Genomic DNA, 20,660 nt, shown 5'->3' with positions numbered 1-20,660 from the left:
CCATATGGTGTCATATAACCCATAATGACACCGTATAGAGTCATAAAGGGTCATATTGTGTCCTAAGGGGTCATATGGTGTCTTAAAGGGGTTATATGACACAATATGATCCCTTAGGATAAATATGATCCATAACAACACCATTTAGTGTCATAAGGGTCATATGGTGTCCTAAGGGGTCGTAGGACACAATATGACCCCTTAGGACACCATAGGACCCATAACGACCCAATATGGTGTCATAAGGGGTCACATGTTGTCCTTATGGGTCATATGGTATCCCATGACCCCTTAGGATACCATATGACCCCTAACAACACCATATGGTGTCATAAGGGGTCATATGACCCATAACGACACCGTATAGAGTCATAGAGGGTCATATTATGTCCTAAGGGGTCATATGGTGTCTTAAAGGGGTCATATGACACAATATGACCTCTTAGGACACAATGTGACCCATAATGACACAATTTGGTGTTTTAAGGGGTCATATGGTGTTCTATGACCCCTTAGGACACCATATGACCCATAACGACCCAATATGGTATCATAAGGGTTCATATGTTGTCCTTAGGGGTCATATGGTATCCCATAACCCCTTAGGACACTATATGACCCCTAGCGACACCATATGGTGTCATATGACCCATAACAACATTGTATAGAGTCGTAAAGGGTCATATTGTATCCTAAGGGGTCATATGGTGCCTTAAAGGGGTCATATGACACAATATGACCCCATAGGACACAATATGACCCATAACGACACAATTTGGTGTCGTAAGGAGTCATATGGTGTCCTAAGGGGTCATAGGACACAATATGACCCCTTAGGACACCATAGGACCCATAACAACCCAATATGGTGTCATAAGGGGTCATATGTTGTCCTTAGGGGTCATATGGTATCCCATGACCCCTTAGGACACCATATGACCCCTAATGACACCATATGGTGTCATAAGGGGTCATGGTGTCTCATAAGGTGGCAAGATGAACCATTATTACTATTAACAAGTGTCAACATGAGAGGGGTTGAGAGGAGAGGGAATAAGAATTAAATGGTTGACATGACCTGAGAGTTAACTTGGGAGTTAAGGTCAAGGTTGGGTTGAGTGAATAAATTCTTTATTCAAAGAATAAAGCTTTTATCTAATGGATAAACTCTTGTACAAAGGTAAAAGGGATAATCATGGTCAAAGCAATAAATGCTTGAGGAGACACATGAGTCATATGAGGGTTGAGTTAGGGGTTAACCATAAATGGTCATGTAAGAGCCATCAGTGGTTTAGAAGACTTTTAGAGGTTAAATTGTTGAACACACAAAGCATTAAATGCTTTTCAAAGACTTGAGAAGTGACTCCAAGTTGCTTAGGAATGTGACAATAATTAGGGGATAGATTAGGCTAATTGATTAGGATTAGATAGGTTCTAGAAGAATTTAGGAAGGGGATTAGGATTGCAAGTGGGTTTGGTGGATGAGGGAAAATAGGATTTTAATTAAAATAAAATTTATTTATTTCAACTTGTGGTTGCAACTTGCATTTGTAGGAAAATGCAAGTGGGGGGGATTTATGATTTAAATAAATGTTTTATTTAATTTATTTAAAAGAGGAAAGAGGATTAAATTGAATAAATAAAATTTATTTATTTAATTAATTGTGAATTTGGTTTAATGAATGAATTAAAATAAATTGAATAATTTATTTAATTAATAGGAGAATGTTTGAAGATGAATTAATTAAATATTAATTTAATTAACTGATGGCTAGTGGGTTTTTAATCAAATAAATATGAAATATTCATTTAATTAAAATGGATAGATTTATGTGACTACAATTACAATATAAAAAGCAGTGCCAATATTGCTTACAAAAATTTGACACCTAAGGGGTCATATAGTGTCCTAAGGGGTCATAGGACACAATATGACCCCTTCCCCCTCCCCCCCCCACACCCCCCCTCTCTCTCTCTCTCTCTCTCTCTCTCTCTCTCTCTCTCTCCCTTCCCCCCCTCTCTCTCTCTCTTCCCCTCATATCATATACTAATTTATTTATAAATTATATATTATATATTAATATATTATTTTATTTTTTTAATCGATAAGTGCTATCTTTTATGGGGATAGCTCCCTATATTACTTAAAAATTTTGAAATTACATTGTAATAGATATTCATATACCCTAAGACCATCTAAATCAACCCAAATACATATATAAAATACTTTGCTTAATAAGGTTATCCCTCCTGCTACTTCCAAATTTCCTCCACTGACCCAAACACAAAACCGGGGACATCTGTCCTCCTATGGCTTGGTATATCACAACAACATACTCACCTATCGTGATTGCTTTACATGTGGAACTCTTTGGAAGCCACCACTCTTCTACCTCAATGATCCTGCGAAATGGTTCAAGGTTTCCATTGAAGACTGCGCATCTAAAAACTTCCCATGCCTCATCCCCAAATTTCTTCCTTCTCTCCCACTCTTCCCTCCACACTTCTCTGCGGGCCATCTCTCGGATCTCCTCACTGGTCACAGAAGCCTCCTCTTCTCCATCACTACTCTCACTATCTTCTCCTTTCACAGCATCATCACCATCACTCTCTTCCTCTTCCTCAAAGTCTGATCGAAGGTAATTTTCAAATTGAAAATAAACCTTCAGTATACTAACTCTGACTCCTTCCTCCAGACCCAGAATGGCTTCTACAACCGTATCTGCTATGAAGGGTTTAATGAAACTTTCTATTAATTCAACCACTTTTTTCTTTGTTTCAATGATATCTGCCAGAGGAAGAAGAACAACTTCCAGCACCAGAGCATCGCACCAATGTCTGTCAGTGTTTAAGGTAATGCCTACAAGCCCCCTAATGGATTCATAAGCATGCTCTTCAGTATTGAACAAGTTTCTCAACTGTGTGTGATCACTGCATTTTCATAGTTAACACAACTAATCCTTCTGAAAAAAGCCATATTTAGCACCAATCCTTCTAGTCTCCCCTAAGACCTTGTCCAAATAATCACTTGGCAAAAAAGCCTTCACCTTCGCCTTAATAGGATGGAGAATGATTTGGCAATTTCTAACTTTGTCCTCTTTCTGCTAGAATCTTACTAACTGAATTCAAATCTTTTCTGAGTTTTCTTTTCTGAACTATCTGAGCCTCTTGGGAGCCATGTGACTTCCTAGATCCCTATTATTCGTACCCGAGCAAAATCTTTTCTTGTGTGACTCTTCTTTTAGTCTCTGTCTAACATTTTTCTTTAAGAAAAGTTCTCAGATGTGACAATCCCATAATGCTATGTGCAATCGAGGTATGATTGAAACCTTCACGTTTGTCCTCGATGCACCCTTCTTTTCACAGAAAATCTCTGTCAACCAATTCCAGTTTTAGGAAATCTGCCTTTGTCTGCAGCAAGGATCTCTATCAATCCGTCCGATAGCTCCTCCATCTCTATCAATTGTATTGAGTCATCATATTCGATGCCTCTATTAGCTAGCCAGTCTGCCACCGCGTTGCCCTCTCGGTAGATGTGTTTGAGGGTGAAATTATTTAAACTTTCACTTATTTTTTGGATTTTGGGTCGTACCGCCTCCAGTTTCCAGTTTTCAAAATTCTTATTTGAAATGCCATTCAGGATAATTTGTGAGTCTCCCTCAACTTCTACATCCTGAATACCGTGTGCCACACACCATTCCATTCCAGCTAGTAATCTCGCCAATTCTGCCATGTTGTTTGTATTGATTCCTAGTGAACCATATTTTGCCCCTACAAAATTGCCAAACTCATTCCTTATAATGGCACCATATCCAGATTTACCTAGGTTGCCTCAGCTAGCACCATCAAAGTTCATCTTGAAGTTTCCTATCTTTGGAGGAATCCATACTTCACTGGCTCTGTTCTGCTTCTTCTCCATTAGTTTGTTCCACTAATTTTCATTAAATTCCAGTGTCTTTCCATCTCTTTGTCCCAAGAAGAATACATACAATACTTCCCTCCCACTACTTTCACATTGATTACCTCTTCTATGGCTCTTTTTATTTTTGGAATTAGCATATCATAAGACAGAGCTTCCTCATTAAATACTGTTTTGTTTCTTTCCTTCCATATATGCCACACAAGTAATGATGGACTCACCACCCATAGTATACTCCATTTTGATTTATTGATGTTGGTCGGCCATGATAATAGAAAACTTTTTAATGTTAGATTTCTTGCCGATCCAAGCTATAGTTTATCCAATAGCCAATCCTAGACTTTTTTAGAGTACGAGCACCAAAGTAAAAGATGATCCATTGCCTCTTCATTTTCCTTGCATAGGATGCATACACTTGGTCCAACAATTCCAATAGTTCTCAATCTGTCCCCTGTTAATATGCGGCGATGCAAAGCTGTCCAAAGGAATGCCCCTGCCTTAGGCAATACTAATTTATGCCAACACTCTGGGGGCCATTCCACATTCTTTATTATGTTCCTAAGGATCTCATATCCCAGATTGACTTTATATTTTCCAGTTTTAGAAACACTCCATAGTAACTGATCTTCTTTGTTAAGATATATAAATTTTTTTTTCCTATTTAGAATGCCTTTTAACTGCGTGTTTTTTTCCATCTTCCATTCCCCAACTGATTTCCATTTAATCCAATCTGATTCCTTCTGCCCTTCCAAAATATAATCTGCCACATAATAGCCTACCTCTATTTCCACATCATAAATCCATGCCTTGTTGTCTATTTCTCCTGCTAAAGAAATGTCACCATTCCATGAATCTCTCCAAAATTTTGCCTTTCCACCATTTCCTATTTTCCATGTCAGATGCTCTGTTAATATACTTTTGCTTTCCCAAATATGTTTCCAAATTGGGGATCCCTTAATTGAGTTGGCCACTGTAAATATCCTTTTTGCTTCTGTTGAATCCAAATATTTAGCAGCCATAATCTTACACCATGATTTATGAGGTTGAGAATACATTTTCCATGCTAATTTAGCCCCAAGAGCTTGGTTGTGCAAATCCATTTTTCTTAGACCCACTCCTCCCTCCAATTTTATTAAATAGGCTGTATCCAAGTTGATGAGAGGAAACTTCTTTTTCTCCTGAGCTCCTTCCCACAAAAACTTTTTGAACAGACTGTCTAATTCTTTTGCTACCTTAAATGATAGCCTAAAGCATGACATTTGGTAAATGAGAATCGCAGAAAGAATAGATTTAATCATCTAGATTCTACCTGCTTGAGTTAACCACTTGTTCTTCTAGGAAGAGGCCTTTACTTGACATTTGTTGATAACGTCCTCCCACATTTTGTTTTATAGTTTGCCCGGATCTAGCTAAACCCCTAAGTATTTTAGTGGAAAGTTACCTTGAGGATAGCCCATGATTTCCTTTATTTTACTTTGCATTCTCACGTTAGTATTGAAGAAATATATCATTGATTTCTCCTTGTTCATACTCTACCGCGAGCCTATTTCATAGTCATTCAGAAGCTTCTTAATAACCAAAGCTTACTTTTCAGTGGCTTCCCAAAAGAGAATTGTATCATCAGCAAATTGGGAGTGGGAGATAGGATCAATGCTGTTATGAATGAGTGCTCCTTTCCATAATCCCTTTTTAACTAAATTCTTGATATTTCTACCCAGAATCTTAGCCATTAATACAAACAAAAAGGGAGACAGTGGATCTCCTTGTCTAATACCATTTGAAGCTTGAAAAAAACCTACTATAGAACCATTTACAATGACAGAGTATGATACTGACGATACGCAGTTTTTTATACAATTTATCCATTTAGAATCAAAACCACATCTTTCAAGAACTGAAAAGAGGAAAAGCCAATTTACCCGATCATATGCCTTACTGACATCCAGTTTTATCACCATCCCCTGTGTCTTGTTCCTTTTCATCAAGTGTATTGTTTCAGCAACCATGATTATGCTATCGGCAATTTCTCTCCCGGGAGTAAAACCATTTTGTTCTGGAGATACTAGCTTATCTAAAACCATCTTCAATCTATTAACCATGACTTTGGATATGATTTTATATATTGTATTGCACAAAGATATAGGCCTATAATCTGCTATACTTAGGCAATTTTGTTTTTTTGGAATCAGGGCTATCAGAGTATTATTTATTTCTTTAACAAATTTGCCTCTCCTTCTAAATTCCTCCACCACCATCCAAATGTCATCTCCCATAAATTCCCAGCACTTCTGATACACCTCCATTGTCATCCCGTTAGGGCCTGGAGCTTTGTGCGAGTGTAGTTCAAATGTTGCCTTTTTAACTTCATCTTTTGAAATTGGGGCCAAAAGAGTAGCATTATCCTCATCCATAATCTGTTTGTCAATGATGTCTAGTAGATAATCAATTGTTTCATTTCTCTCCCCCTTCAAAGTTCCCAAGTTGTCTTCAAAATATTTGACTGCAATGTTCTCCACATCTTCTACTCTACCAACCATTTTACTCGAGATATCTTTCAGCTGATTAATTCTATTTTTATTCCTTTTTGCTTTAAATGAGGCATGAAAAAATTTAGAATTTGAGTCCCCTGCGTATATCCATAATTCCCTGGATTTGTCCCTCCAGTACATTTCTTCTCCCAGGAGTATTTCTGCCAGTTCCGCTTTAAGGGAATTCTCTTCATGGAATTCTTCATTCATCATCCCCTTCTCTATCACCAGATTATTAATCCTATTTAGTTCCTCTTCCACTCTAATTTTTTCAGCAAAGATGTTCTTGAAGGAAGCCACGTTCCATATTTTGATCTTGTTTTTGAGATATTTTAACTTTTGAACAAAACAAAAACGAGGAGTGCCTTTAATATCTTTACATTCTTTCCACCATTTTTCCATGTTTTCCTCAAAGTTTGAATCTCTCCACCACATGCTTAAGAACTTGAAGTTGCCTTTCACCTTCATCAATGGTTTTGTGCAAGTTAACTAAACCGGGTAATGGTTCGAAAGTGTTATGGGCTGGATCTTTGATTCCAGATCAAAACTACCTCTTATCCAAAACGAACCAACAAATATTCTATCCAATCTCTCAAAAATTCTGCAAAAGTTTGCCCTCCTATTGGTCCAAGTGAAATTTCCAGTTTTAGGAACAACATAAAAAAGATTATTATTTTCTACAAAATCTCTGAAATCTTCCATCACTCGGGCATCCATTATTAAACCTCCACATTTTTCATCATTGTTGAGGATTGCATTAAAATCTCCTACTACAATTGTTTTCTCCGGATCAAACATTCTGATCTGATCTATAATTTCTCTCCAAACCCTTTTCTTTTCCTCTGTCTTTGTCGGTCCATAAACATTGATTAGGGAGAATTCCAAATCTTCTTGCAATGTTCTTGCTTTATAGTGCATCCGATTACCTTGCTTATTAATCAATTCTACTGTCACTTTATCTGGATTCCATAAAGTCACCAGTCCACCCATGGATTTTTTTGCCTCTTGAAAGACACTATCCCACATCCTACTTAAAGATTTGAAAAAGAAAGCTTTTTCCTCATTGAGCTTGGTCTCTTGCAACATGATGATGTCTCTTGAAATTCTTTGAAAAGCCCTCTTGACCAAGCGTTTTTTGTCAGGGGCTGATAGACCCTTGACATTCCATGTTGTTATTTTCATTGCTTTCCAAGGGAGATTCCTCCTCCCTTGGTTTTCTTTATGTAATCCAGCACACCAATAATACCCTTCTCTTTGGCTCTATCCTCTCTCTTCTGTTTATTGCTTCTTCTGCCCCTTATACCTTTTGTCTTTCCCAACAATACATTAGCCGATTGATTGATGCTTCTAGGATCAATGTTCTCCAATTCATCAAATTGGTATATTTCTTCATCTGAGCCCCTTTCATATTCAACTTTTGTGTCTGACAATCCTTTCATTATTATATTTGTATCTCTAAGGACCTCTGAATTAATTCTACTTCCCTTAATCTTTTCTCCACTATATTCTGCATTGAATATCTTCTAATTTATCTCACCATCTTCCAATTCTGCCTCCAATATTTCCATCATGTTTTCTGGACCACCAACAATTTCCTTCTGCGGTAAAACCGTTTCTAATCTTTCTATTTCAAGAGATTGTTCATCTTCCCCATTTTGGATCTTTTCTTGATAATCAATCGTTTTCTTTCTTTTGTCTGAAATTTTCCTCCAAATCTATACTGGTTTTTTAAATGTCTTATTGGCTTTTCTAACAAACATCTTACAATCATGTTCATCATGTGATTTACTACCACATCTAGGGCATCTTGGTATTTCTTTATCAATCTCCACTTTTTGAGACCATTCCCCATGGTCTGATATCAAGGTAATACGCTCGGGAATTCTTTTGACTGCTGCTATTCTTAAATGGGCACATTTACATATATCTTTTTCATCATGATAGTCTGTTTCCAAAAATGTACCCAAAGTTCTACCATTTTTTTCCCATAGACCCTCACTCCAATATTCTATTGGGAGATTATATAAGCGAATCCACACCGGCTCGGAATAAACAACCAAAGGGGTAGGGTCAAAATGAGGTGTCGACAGTTGGATGTAAACATCATGCAACTTGATGAACCAATTTCTGTCTGTGAGTGCTCCATTTCTCTCCTCCTTCTCTTCAAATAGAACTATGAAGAAACCCTTTGCAATAAATTTGATTACAGTTCTTTTCCCCCAGTTGCATTCAACCCAATTTCTAATTTCCTTTTTGGGCTAGTTCATCCCTATTATTTTGGCTATCACAACATAATCCTCCCAAAACACCAGGTCCTCCTTCAGTTCTTTTGTGAAGTCAATACGCACGTCCTCTGCGAGCCCTCCCTTTCCACCATTAAAAGGTAACGACATTGCAGAGCAAGAAATTTTTTTTTAGGATATTACAGTTGTATATTAATATATTATATATTAATAAACAATAGTTTAATTATGTGCAAATTTAGTTATTGAATTTACTTATTAAAATCGGGTATCCGATTTTTGTCCTACAAATTTGAAATTTGAAATTTTGGCTTTGGTTTTCTTTGGGATTTGGCTTGGAAGTGACAAGCCTAGAAAGTCTACTGAAAAAATGTGTTTTTCAGTATTCCTTGATTTTCCAGACTTTACACTAGTGGTTAGCGACTTTTTTTATAGCCAAAAATGATAAAACAAAAAGGGTTTTTTAAGGACGTTCTCAACTTTCCAACAATATAAGGCTTGTCTTATTTTGACTTTAATAAATAATTATTTTTTATTTTCTAATTGAATTCTAACAAAAGTCCTGATTGATAGACTGATTGAAAAACACTCATAACTTTCAAACGATATAACATTTTTTTAATCCGAAACATGTGTCACATCCTATACTTTGTCTACTATAGGGAAAAATTAAAATAAATTGATTTTCATAAGGTTTTGACCAATTTAAGGTGGTCAGACGTAGGACTTTCTGAATTTCTGAAAAGCTGTAGTAAAAAATTCATAAATAATTATTTACTCTATAAATTTTAAAAAAAAATATGTGTCACATCCGGACATGAGTCTAATACTCATATTATAAGTATTATAAAAAAATATTATGATTTGATTGTGATTAGGGTGGTCAGATATATGCCTACTTCTTATCTTTTTCCTGAAATTTTAGTACCACTGCATTGAAATTTGAAATTATCATCAAATAGGATTTTTTTTCTTCCAAAAAACAACTAGTAGCTTAGAAACTACATTCAATTTTCTATGTATAGATTCTCTTCTGACATATTTTAAAAATAATGTTCACAACTTATTCAAATTTTCATGTCAAGTTGCATAACTTTGATTTTCTAAAATTTCATTGCCACTTAAGGGCCTATTTTGGCACACCATGATCCTACACATACACGTTAAATGTGCATTTTGATGGTACATAAATAATAATATGGTTGCGACAGTAATTTATGTATTTTATATATATAGAACATGTTTCATTATTGTTTAAATATAAAAATATTAACAACTAATATATATTTAAATACATTTATCTAAATATGAATTACTTGGTTGTGTTTTAATTTTTACATTATTTTAATGCAATAAAATATTGAAACCATTTCAAAAATTAAAAAACACATAAACAGATAAATTGATATGTAAGAAAATATATAAATACATCTATCTAAAAGGCACCAAGACATATTTATTTCAAGGCGCCTATATTTAAATTGTTATTGAGAATAGATAAGGTGCATCAAGACTAATATCTCTCGATGTCTTTTAGATATATGTATTTAAGATATCTATGCTAGTAGCATTTGCAGTATGGTGTATAAACTATTAATTTATCATCCTTTCCTTGTGTTTGAATAAAGTATTATTATCCTTTATAAATTATGATGCCTATCATGTTCATGAAAATGTATAATAAGAATGATCCTTTGATTAAAAACTATTGAAGCATTTCATATTTTTTCAAATGCATAATTAACATATTAAAAGATAATGGATGAGATTGATCATCTCAAATCAAGAATATAATCTCAATGCTAAGTAACTAGTTTTTAATAGAAGAATTATATCTAATAATGTATATATTGCACAACAATTTTATGCTTCCAAAAATTTGAGTTTTTTTTCCTTAGTTTTCCTTTTAGTGAGTTGCTTCCTTATCTTCATTTTTTTATAACAATCATATGAAAATAATGGTGAGATTTTGAGTCCATTCAGGACTTGAAGTGTTATATAGCAACAAATGTTAATCCTACTCTTTCTCTTGGTCCTATATCAATTGTTGCATTGGAAAGAGTTTAACTTTATGACTTGTGGATTGTTAGTGCCCAAGCTTATCGTAAGGGCAATTGATGTGTGCACCCACTTTGTATTGGTGAAATTGGAATTAAATTTGGATATGCATCTTCAAATGGAATTCTATAAATTAATTATCAAATTCAACCATTATATATGATGGTGGATCTAGTGGGGCACTTCCCAGTTTTTATGCGATATTTCGAATGTATCTCAAACCTCCATTCACAAGACCTACTTCTATCCATAGATTAGATGTTAACATGATCCTTTCATTCTTAGAAATTAATAATCATACATCCAATTCATCATTAATGACCTCTTGTTGCATTAGTAATACATTCTTTACTTGTAATTTTACAAGCTATCAATCTTCTTAATAAACATATTTTTTTTCTATTATATAGTTATGTACAATATCATTTGTTACACATAGATAAATATTATCATCAAACTCCTCCTTAACTATTAGATTCAATGAAACATATGTTCTTGTCATCAATAATTTCCAATCATCTATTGTTGGATGTGCATCTCTAACATTTGTGAGCAATTGGTGAAACCTTTATTGGTCTTCACTTTCACCTTCCTATCTCAATACCTTATCCAAAAGTAACATATCTTAAATCCTTCCCACAATAATTTTTCAAGTACATTACTATCATAAGTTATTTTGTCACTAAAAATAGGTATTTGTCCTAAATCTCCTACTAAAATGATTGGTCTTCCTAAAAATATCATGTTTGATTTTTCAAGAAAATCTTGACATAGTGTGGAATCAATATTTTGTAACAAATTTTGTCCAATAAAGCTTAATTCATCAATCAATTGAATGTATTTAATATGATGAATTTTTTATTGGAAACTTGTGAGCCTTGTGTCTTCTAATTCAGTAAAATGTATAAGAGGAATTCTTAGAGTAGAATCAATTGTTGATGCACCAATGTTAGATGTTGCAACTCCAATTGGTGCTAGTAATAATAGGGGCAACATTATGGTGTTGATGCATCTTAAGAGATTGGTGAATTGCATGCAGTAGATATGATTTACCTATTCCAACTATTCCTTAAATTATCATGTAGAGTGGCATTACATTTTCATCTTGATAATAACATAGCATAATAATAAGTGTTTTTTTGCCTACTAAGGTTCCATATGATATATAAAAGGCATTGTATCATCTAATATTAGTAAGTCATTCTCTTTCATAGTGTTGATAAAAGTTATTGCTTTATTTGTCTAATTCTTTCCTTGATATTTTTTACTCCATGGTATTTGTCTACCAATATCTTTTCTACCCAACATATCTATATTTGTTACACCCATAATTTGTCATGGTGTAGTATTGATATGATCTCTCACTCATGTTCAATTTTATTTTGATAATTAGGTAAAACATTCTCATCTTTATAATAATTATAATTTTATGTTTCATTTGAAATACTCCTCTGTTCCAAATAGCATGGATTATAATTGATTGACTACCAATTTGATATAATTGCAGTATCAAGTCCAATATCTCTTTGTATTTTATGAAATTGCTTGTAAAACAATAAATTTGACCAACAAAAAACAAACCTTTTTGAATTAATGTGTAGGTACAATGATAAATATTGGAAACGCTCTCACAATAGCTTTCATAGTCCTTGCTTCTGATTTGTTATCTCTTTCTCACTTGGTATTATAATTCCAAGAGCTAGTTGCATCTATAAGTGTGACACCATTGCATATGGTCTATCTACATATCCTTCAATGAAATGTTTTAGGTGACCTTCATCATAATTTTCTTTAACTTTTTATCATTACCTTGAACACCTCTCTTATAACATTTAATGTAACAAATATGCTACTACTATCTAATAATGGCAACTTCGATAGCATATGACATGTTTCTTGTGCTCTAGTGTCTCTTTCAATGAGGGTTTCTATCGGGAATCTCTTGTATGTCCTTGATACACTGCTTCATTTGGGTTTTCAGTATTTGCAAGTTGCATTAACATTTGATGATATTTTTTTAACTCTTTTTAGCTTTTGTTGTATACTTTGAAATATAATTCATTACAACATGTCTTGAAAGAACCAATTGTCAATCTACATTTCCTCTCCATAACTGAAGTATTTCATGTTTATGTGTGTTTACTCAATCATAATTTCTTGCAGGTTCATATATTTTATCTCTTATGGTTGGGTCTTCAAATATTTTTGATGGACATCTAGATGCAATGGCCACGGTGCATTGTACCTACAAACAAAAAGTAATTTGTTAGTTTATATAAACATTTTAATTATCTCTTGGTACAAAATATTTGAATCTATAAATATCTTACCTACAAACTATTCTTCCTCCTTTTTGACAAAGGCAAGCACCTTCTTTACACTTTTTAGGATGTTCAACACAATTGAGAAAATCTTCATAGTCACATTCGAAGTCTGTTTGGCTTAGTTGCTGCATATTCTAAAGGCATGGGTGTTGTGTAAAATTTTGACTTTCATGGAGGCAATCCAAGTGTTGCCTTCATTTGGAATGAAGAACCTTATTTGGATGCCTTATTTGGTTGCTTTGGAGCTCTTGTCATTTTATATAAATAGATCTTTGGATGTAGAATTTATGGTGAATAATTGACTCTAGAGTTACTCTACAAGAACAAGGATAGGTGAGAGGCATAAGGAGGTTGTTCACACTAGACATACATAAATTGCTACCATATTAGAGGGAAAAAGGAGAATGAAATTTAATGTATTATAATCACATTTATTGTTGATAATGCATACTTGACCTCTCTTCTTGGTGGAGTTTTTTCCTACAAGGGTTTCTCTATGTAAATTTTGTATTATGTGATGTTCTTATGTTGTTGATTTGTTCCTCTTTGTTGCTATCTTATAGTGATGATATTCTTATTTTATTGTTGTTATAAATTCTTATAAGATAGTGTTAATAAATATGATATGAAGGATTATTTTTAGTGTCACAGAGAATAAAGATCTAACCATGGTAATTCCACATTAATGCAACTTAATTTAAGATTTGCATTTAAGTTTTAGATTTATATATTGTAGTTGTCTAGATCTTATCTCATCCTTTGATTGGTTTATTAGATAGAGATTGAATTTCAAAACATTTGGCGTTTAAATCAACCTCTCTCTCTCTCTCTCTCTCTCTCTCCAATTCTCTTTATCTTAACCCTCTACCCCTCTCTCTAACTCTCCTTCCCTCTCTACTTATCTATATCTTCCCTCTCCCTCTCTCTCTTTCCCTCCTCCTCTCCTTACCTCTCCACTTTTTTCTCTCAATATCTCTCCCTTTTTACTTATCTCTATCTCCCCTCTCCCTCTTTATGCATAACTCTCCCTTTTTACCTCTATTTCTCCCCCTCTCTCCTTCCCTTGCCACTTCTATCTCTCTCTTCTCTCACCCACCCTACATATTTTTCTACCTACCCGTATCTCTCTCTTTCCCTATCTACTTATCTCCCTCTATCCTCTCACTCTCTCTATATATACCTCTCCCTCCACCTCTCTATCTCTCTCTCTCTCTTTCCCTCTACCCCTCTCTCCTTCCCTCTCCACTTCTCTCTCACACACACACTCTCTCTTGTGCTCTCTCTCCCTCTCTTTCTCTATATGTCTATCTCCTCCCTCTCTACATATCTCTCCCTCCCTCCTTCCCTCACCACTTCTTTTTACCTGACCTCTCTTTCCCTTCTAGTGAGGGGAGATATATATAAACAGAGAGAGAAAAAGAGAGAGAAAAGTGGAGAGGGAAGGATACAGGGATGGAGAGACACATGGAGGTAGGGAGAGGTATTCAGGGAAGGAGATAAAGAGAGTGAGATAGAGAATGGGGAGAGAGACAGAGAGGTCAGATAGAGAAAGGGAGTGGTATGTAGAGAGAGGCAAGATAGACATAAGTAGAGAGAAAGAGTGAGAGTGGGAGAGGAAAGTGGAGAGGAAAGGAGAGGGGAGTTACATATAAGTAGAGAGAGGAGAGAGGAAGAGATTACTTTAGTGGCGAATATTCGCCAATGGCAATTTTTTCACATCGGCAACCTGGGAAATGGCAAATATTTTGTACCGACTGGGGGTGGCCATGTTGCCAAAACATTATCAATTTCCATCAAATTTATGGCCCTATTGCCATATGTTTTATATAATTAAATGTTTCTATGCGATGATTTTGCCAATACAATATAGGGTGGACACACGGTAAATTTAATTTTTTCGCCTACACTCTCTGAGGTTGCCTTAATAGACAACCATAATTCTCCTATAGGCATATGAAGACTTGTTAGCTAGGAGGACCCAATTCTCCCGAAATTTTGTCAATGCGTGTCTCCATTCACCCCAACTTTTGCCAACTATATTACATTTGCCAATTATTTGGATGACCCATAATCACCTCGAAAATTATATAAGTCGTGTTATAGTTACGTGGGATTCACCAAATATTTGTATACCATTTAAAATTCCTATGGAATTTTTCATATAAGGATTGGTATAAATACATTCAAAGATAAGATCTATCTCTACACAATCTAGTGGGTTCTAGGCTCTGAATTCAGATCAATAGCAAAGTTTCAGACCAAGGAAAATCATTGTTGTTGACTGCATTGACAACTGCCAGTGACCTAAAGGTGAGTGATTATATTTTTGAAGTGTTATAATATTATTTTGAATTTATCTATATTTGTTTGCACTGTTGAGTTCATTCTTATTCAATGGGGATCCATCAGTGCCAAGTGGTCAGCCGATAGATTTAGACCTTAGACATCTAGCTTGTAGGTCGTAGGGCCAATGAAACATATATTATACTTTATAGTCTATTATTGCTTCTTCAACAAATTGATATTTTTTGGCAGCCTTTATTTCGTTGGAGATGTCGAACATGAAGAAGGGTAGGAAACCTGAATATGGGAAGGCTATGAGAGGCCAACAAAATGTAGAACGTTGTCTTTTTACTTTGGCTTTGGAAAAGATTGTGGTGAAAATCAAGAAGGTACATCATCACAAGTACAAGTACAAAATTCACAACCTACGCAACATGTTCTAATTAATTAAAAAAGCAGGTTTTTAAGACCCGAAACCTTTAACATATTGAAGACAGAGGCAAACCTGATATCTTAGATTAGGATGATATTGAAGAAGATTATCTGGGTAGATGCCCAAGTTAGCTGGAATGATATAATCAACTTGGGTGATAATGCCATTGATGATAATGCATAGAAGGGGAAAAGAAAAGCCAAATAAAAAAAGGATCAACCATAATAAAAAAAGGAGCGGGAGTGGGATATGTCAGTGAGGAATTTTCAAATTAATTGGGCATCAAAGTATCCATTCATTAAACCAGTGGAGAGTCCAATTGAAGGAGAGCCTCCAATAGAATGCAGGTGTAAGATTTGCACTTGGAAACATAACAAGGAAATTAGGTTGCAACTAAAATTTGACACCATAGAAAAGCATATGGGTAAAGTTTATGAAAAACAAATGATAGACGAAGTTGAAAAATCAATGATAAGATGGAAAACAAAGGAGGAATGTAAGCATGTGAGGAATGCCGAAGAGTATTATTTTCATGAGAAAATACAGATGAAGCTTGCTAAAGTTAAAGGTTCTATTGAAGCTAGTTTTGGAAAAGCAATGCAAATAGAACAACTGGGAAAAGTTGTTCAGTTAAGTGTTGTTTTTTATATTTTGAGCAGAGGGTGTGCTATGATATATTTCCCATCAATTATAGGTTTATTACACTTTTTGAAAGTTCCTAACTATCCTAATAGTCATTGTTCAGTAAATAATGGATGGGAATGGGCAAGTTGTCTTGCTGAGGTTGATGTAGCGTCCTAAAATTGTGACACTTGCAATTTCGACTGCATTTCGGTCTTCACGATGGTGACGCAACACTGAACCTGAATGGAGACCCCGAAACCTGTTTACGACACCAAAAACTGCATTTTCTTGCACCCTGGCCTGATCCCTCCTTGCACCCTGTTGTCCTGGGAGGTGGGACCAGAGCGCCCAGCGCCCTGGTCCTTCAGGACCAGGGCGCCCAGTGCCCTGGTCCCTGGCCCTATTTTGGGCCCGGTCTCCTATGGGGCTTTGGGTCTTTTTGTTTGCAAATTGGAAAATATTGTTTCCTGGTCGGCCTAAGGTCGGGAAAATCAGTCTATCAGCCCTAATTGACAAGTATATAAACTAGATTTTCCTCTCCCATTTGGATAGATGGAAAAGGCATGGAAACGATACTCAAATATTCAAGCATTCAAGCATTCCTTCAAGCAATTGATCATTCTAAGTCTCCATTCAAGGCTAAGTGTTGCATTCAAGACAAGGATTCAACCACTAAAGAGGAGATCACTTACTACATACAACATACAACATACAACATCTATACCTTCGCATATAAGGATACAAACATCCTTACAACAAGGTACTAGTACTTGTTTTACATTACAGACATTTACATTTACAGCATTTCTCATTTCTTGGTTAATTCCAAAACCGGGGTTTGACCTAAGGGCAAACCCCTAATCCCTAACCCCCCAATCGTCTTCACTTTTTTGTGTGTAGGTTGCAGGTACATGGCTGAAATTGAAGATCTGGAATCCTTGTGCAGAGACGAATAGATCCCCCTTCGTTTTGCGGATTTTTCAGAGGACCGTGTGCACGCCGGGCGCCATCGTCCTGTCAACTTTTGCTCAAATTTGCAGGACAACACCGTATCGACATTTTACTGCTAATTCCAGGTCCGCAGCTTCATCCTATATTCCTATCTCTGTTTATAAGTGAATCTTTCTCACTTTTGATGCATTCCTAGCTTAATCATTCTATCCACATTCTTTACAAAAGAGGGTAGCCTTGCTGTCATAACCCTTGAAACTCATTTAGAATCCAATCTTGCATTGTGTGGGATTGGATCTTGTGGGTTTCAACCCCTCTTTTGAATGTAAAGTCTTCCCCAAGTGAAAACTGCCAACCCTAGTGACCTCCCTTCTCTCTCCTTGGAGTTGGGAGAGGGGAGAGCAACTAGGGTTCGATTATTTTCCGCTTTACATTTTGGTGAACCCGACGTGAACATCCTTTCTGATTATTCATAGCTAGATTTGAAAATTGGATTCCTTAATTACATTTCCATGTTTGATCTTTTGCAAATTTTAGAGGTTAATTGCATAAAAACCCTAAATTTTCTTTTTGAAAATTAAACTTGTGAAATGTTTAATTGTTAATGTTTGTTTCAGATCTACCCTTCCATTACAAATTATCAATTCATATTGGTGATTTAATTTTGAAAATTAAGTGGTTAATTGTCAAAACCCTAATTTTTAAAACCCTCTTGATTCAACCTTTGTCTGACAATTTCACTGATCAAAACATCTCCAAATCGGCTGTAACTTTGGATTCCGCAATAAAATCACAATATCTTTCATCCCTGAAAAATTGGAAAAAAGTTGCGAGGACCGTGTGCACTCCGAGCGCCATCGTCCCCGACATTTTTTTCAAAATTTCGGGAGCTAGATCTTACTGTATTTTTCTGCTAAAATCCAGAATTTTGGCTGATTTTATCAATTATAACGCTTTCAAAATTACAGTCAAAGTTGGTCTAGGGATTGCTTGGATTAAGGCTTCTAATCATTCAAAAATTGTTGAAATTGAAATTTTGTGTCAAAATTATGTTCTTACTGTCCTAAATCTGAAAAGTGTCTTGGCATTCATTCGAAATTTCAGTGCTTTATTCAAATTCTTGCAATTTGTGACTTTTGAAATTAAGTGCTTAATTACAACAACTTTGATTTCCACTTTCAAAATTAAATTTTGCGTGAAATTGAGTCAATTTTTAAATTTCAAAACTTGCATTGCTTTTGCTATTCCCTTTAAAATCATAAAATTCAAAATTTTAGTTTCCCTCTCTTTTTCAAAATTCAAATTTTGCATTTTTCGACAATCTGGGTAGGGTTCAATTTTGAGATTGCAACTTTAATTTGGCCTATCTACAGATCGTAAAATCACTCAATTTTTTCAGATTAGCTCTAAAATCATCATAACTTTCATCCCTGCAAATTTCGAAAAAAGTTGCGAGGACGGTGTGCACTCCGAGCGCCACGGTCCCTAACATTTTTTCTGAAATTTTGGGAGATTGTCGTGATTGCATTTAACAGCCTAAATCTAGGAGATTGGTTGATTTTACTGAAATTTGCTACCTCTAAATTCAAAATTTTCTCTCCCTCTCTAGTGCATGAGTTTTACAACAATAAGCCCTATTTACACTATTCCCGTTAGACGAAGCCTTAGAATTAAGTCTATCCAAGGTTTAATTACTGAAGAGATGGAACCTAATTTGAATAGCCTTTTTAACGAGGACATGGGTAATTCCTCTAATCCTCCTAATGATGAAGAAGCTCTCCATGAGGTTTCTGTTGAACAACTTTCAAAATTGGATAGCCAATTTGACGAGTTTCGACAATGGATGTCTCAAGAATACCCTGATAGTCAAGCTCTTCCTTTAATTGAGGGTCTAAAACATATGCTTCAAAGTGATAAGAATGGAATTGATATTTTGCGTGGTATTGCACACATTGTGGATTCAAATGTGATGCCTATGAAGAGTTGTGCTGAAACTTTAGGTTATACACAACCTCCTACTCAAGTCAATCATTCTATTCCTTTGACAACTTCTATTGCTAGCATACCTACCTTTACATCAAACATAATGACCACTTCTATACAAGATATTCCTCCTGTGATCACTAGTCATGGGGGCAATCCCTCTTCTTCAATTAACCCTCTTCCTTCATTCAATCCGACTTCTTCATTCATTCCTTCAATGAGTGTCCCTATTACATCTTCACAAATGAACATGACGCAAGGGGGCAATTCATTCAACCATTCCATTCCTCCTTGTAGTGTTCCTCCTGTCCAATCATCTCCTATGACTAACTATCATAGTGTCCCACTACCTTACTCTTTACCTTCTTTCAATAACATAACACCTCCATCTCAATCAAACACATCTAACATGAATTCTTCAACTGAAGCGACCATTAACAATCTTGCACAAACTGTCTCTTCTTTACAGCAACAAATTGGCTCTATGAATCAATCTAAGTTTAGTGTGCCCACATTTGATGTTGCGAGCCCACTTTCTCTTGACATTGTTCGAGCTATCCCTCCTAAACATGTTGAAATCCCGCATTTGGAGCTTTATAATGGTAAAGGTGATCCTCTAACACATGTTAAGACTTTTCAAACAATATGTACTAATTTTGCTTATGACCAAAGGTTGCTTGCAAAACTGTTCACTAGAACATTCAGAGATAAAGCCCTACAATGGTATTGCTCGTTGCCTTCTTATTCTATTACTTCTTTCAAACAACTTGCAAATGCTTTCATTCAACAATTTCAAAACAATATAAGTCCTAAAGTTACTTTGATTGATTTAATGCATTGTAAACAAGGTGTTAAAGAAAAAGTGACTGATTTCATTGGTAGATATAAGCATTTGTATGCTCAAATTTCTTTTCCAGTGCCTAACAATGATATTCAAAGAATCTTTATTTCTAATTTACAGAAAGATATTCGAGACAAACTTCTATTTTCTGAGTTTACTTCTTTCCAACAGTTGTGTGCAACTCTTCACAATTATCAACTGACTGTGAGTCAAATGGAACAATCACATCCTATGGCTCCGAGTGATAAGGGTGATAGCAGTCAACAACCATTTGGAAAGTTTAAACCGAACAGAGATTCCATCAAATTCAATGAAAACATCATCAACAACAATGTGAATGCAGCATCAGGTGTGCCTTCTATTTCTAAGTTTTTCAAGAAAGAAAGAAAGTTTACTCCTTTGAATGAATCATTGCATAGTATTATGAATAAGTTATTGGAACAAAATGTGCTTACTCTTCCTCCTATAAGGCA

The 20,660-nt window shown here is 35.3% G+C and overlaps 1 protein-coding gene across 1 annotated transcript in view; it reads right to left on the bottom strand.

Annotated features, from left to right (window-relative positions):
• The window catches only part of LOC131038721 (cytochrome P450 734A1), a 31,991-nt gene extending 28,258 nt beyond the window's left edge, over window positions 1-3,733 (bottom strand). The window contains exons 1-2 of the mRNA XM_059217197.1: window positions 3,382-3,733; window positions 2,342-2,860 (exon numbers count right to left, since the gene is read on the bottom strand). Of these exons, the coding sequence (XP_059073180.1) occupies window positions 2,342-2,860; window positions 3,382-3,733 (871 nt within the window). The remainder of the gene's footprint in view (window positions 1-2,341; window positions 2,861-3,381) is intronic.
• Between the last annotated feature and the right edge of the window lie 16,927 nt (window positions 3,734-20,660).

Source organism: Cryptomeria japonica, chromosome 3 (genome assembly GCF_030272615.1).
Source record: "Cryptomeria japonica chromosome 3, Sugi_1.0, whole genome shotgun sequence".
NCBI lineage: Eukaryota > Viridiplantae > Streptophyta > Pinopsida > Cupressales > Cupressaceae > Cryptomeria > Cryptomeria japonica.
The sequence above is the reverse complement of the archived record's forward strand: the minus strand, read 5'-3'. Positions and strand labels throughout refer to the sequence as shown.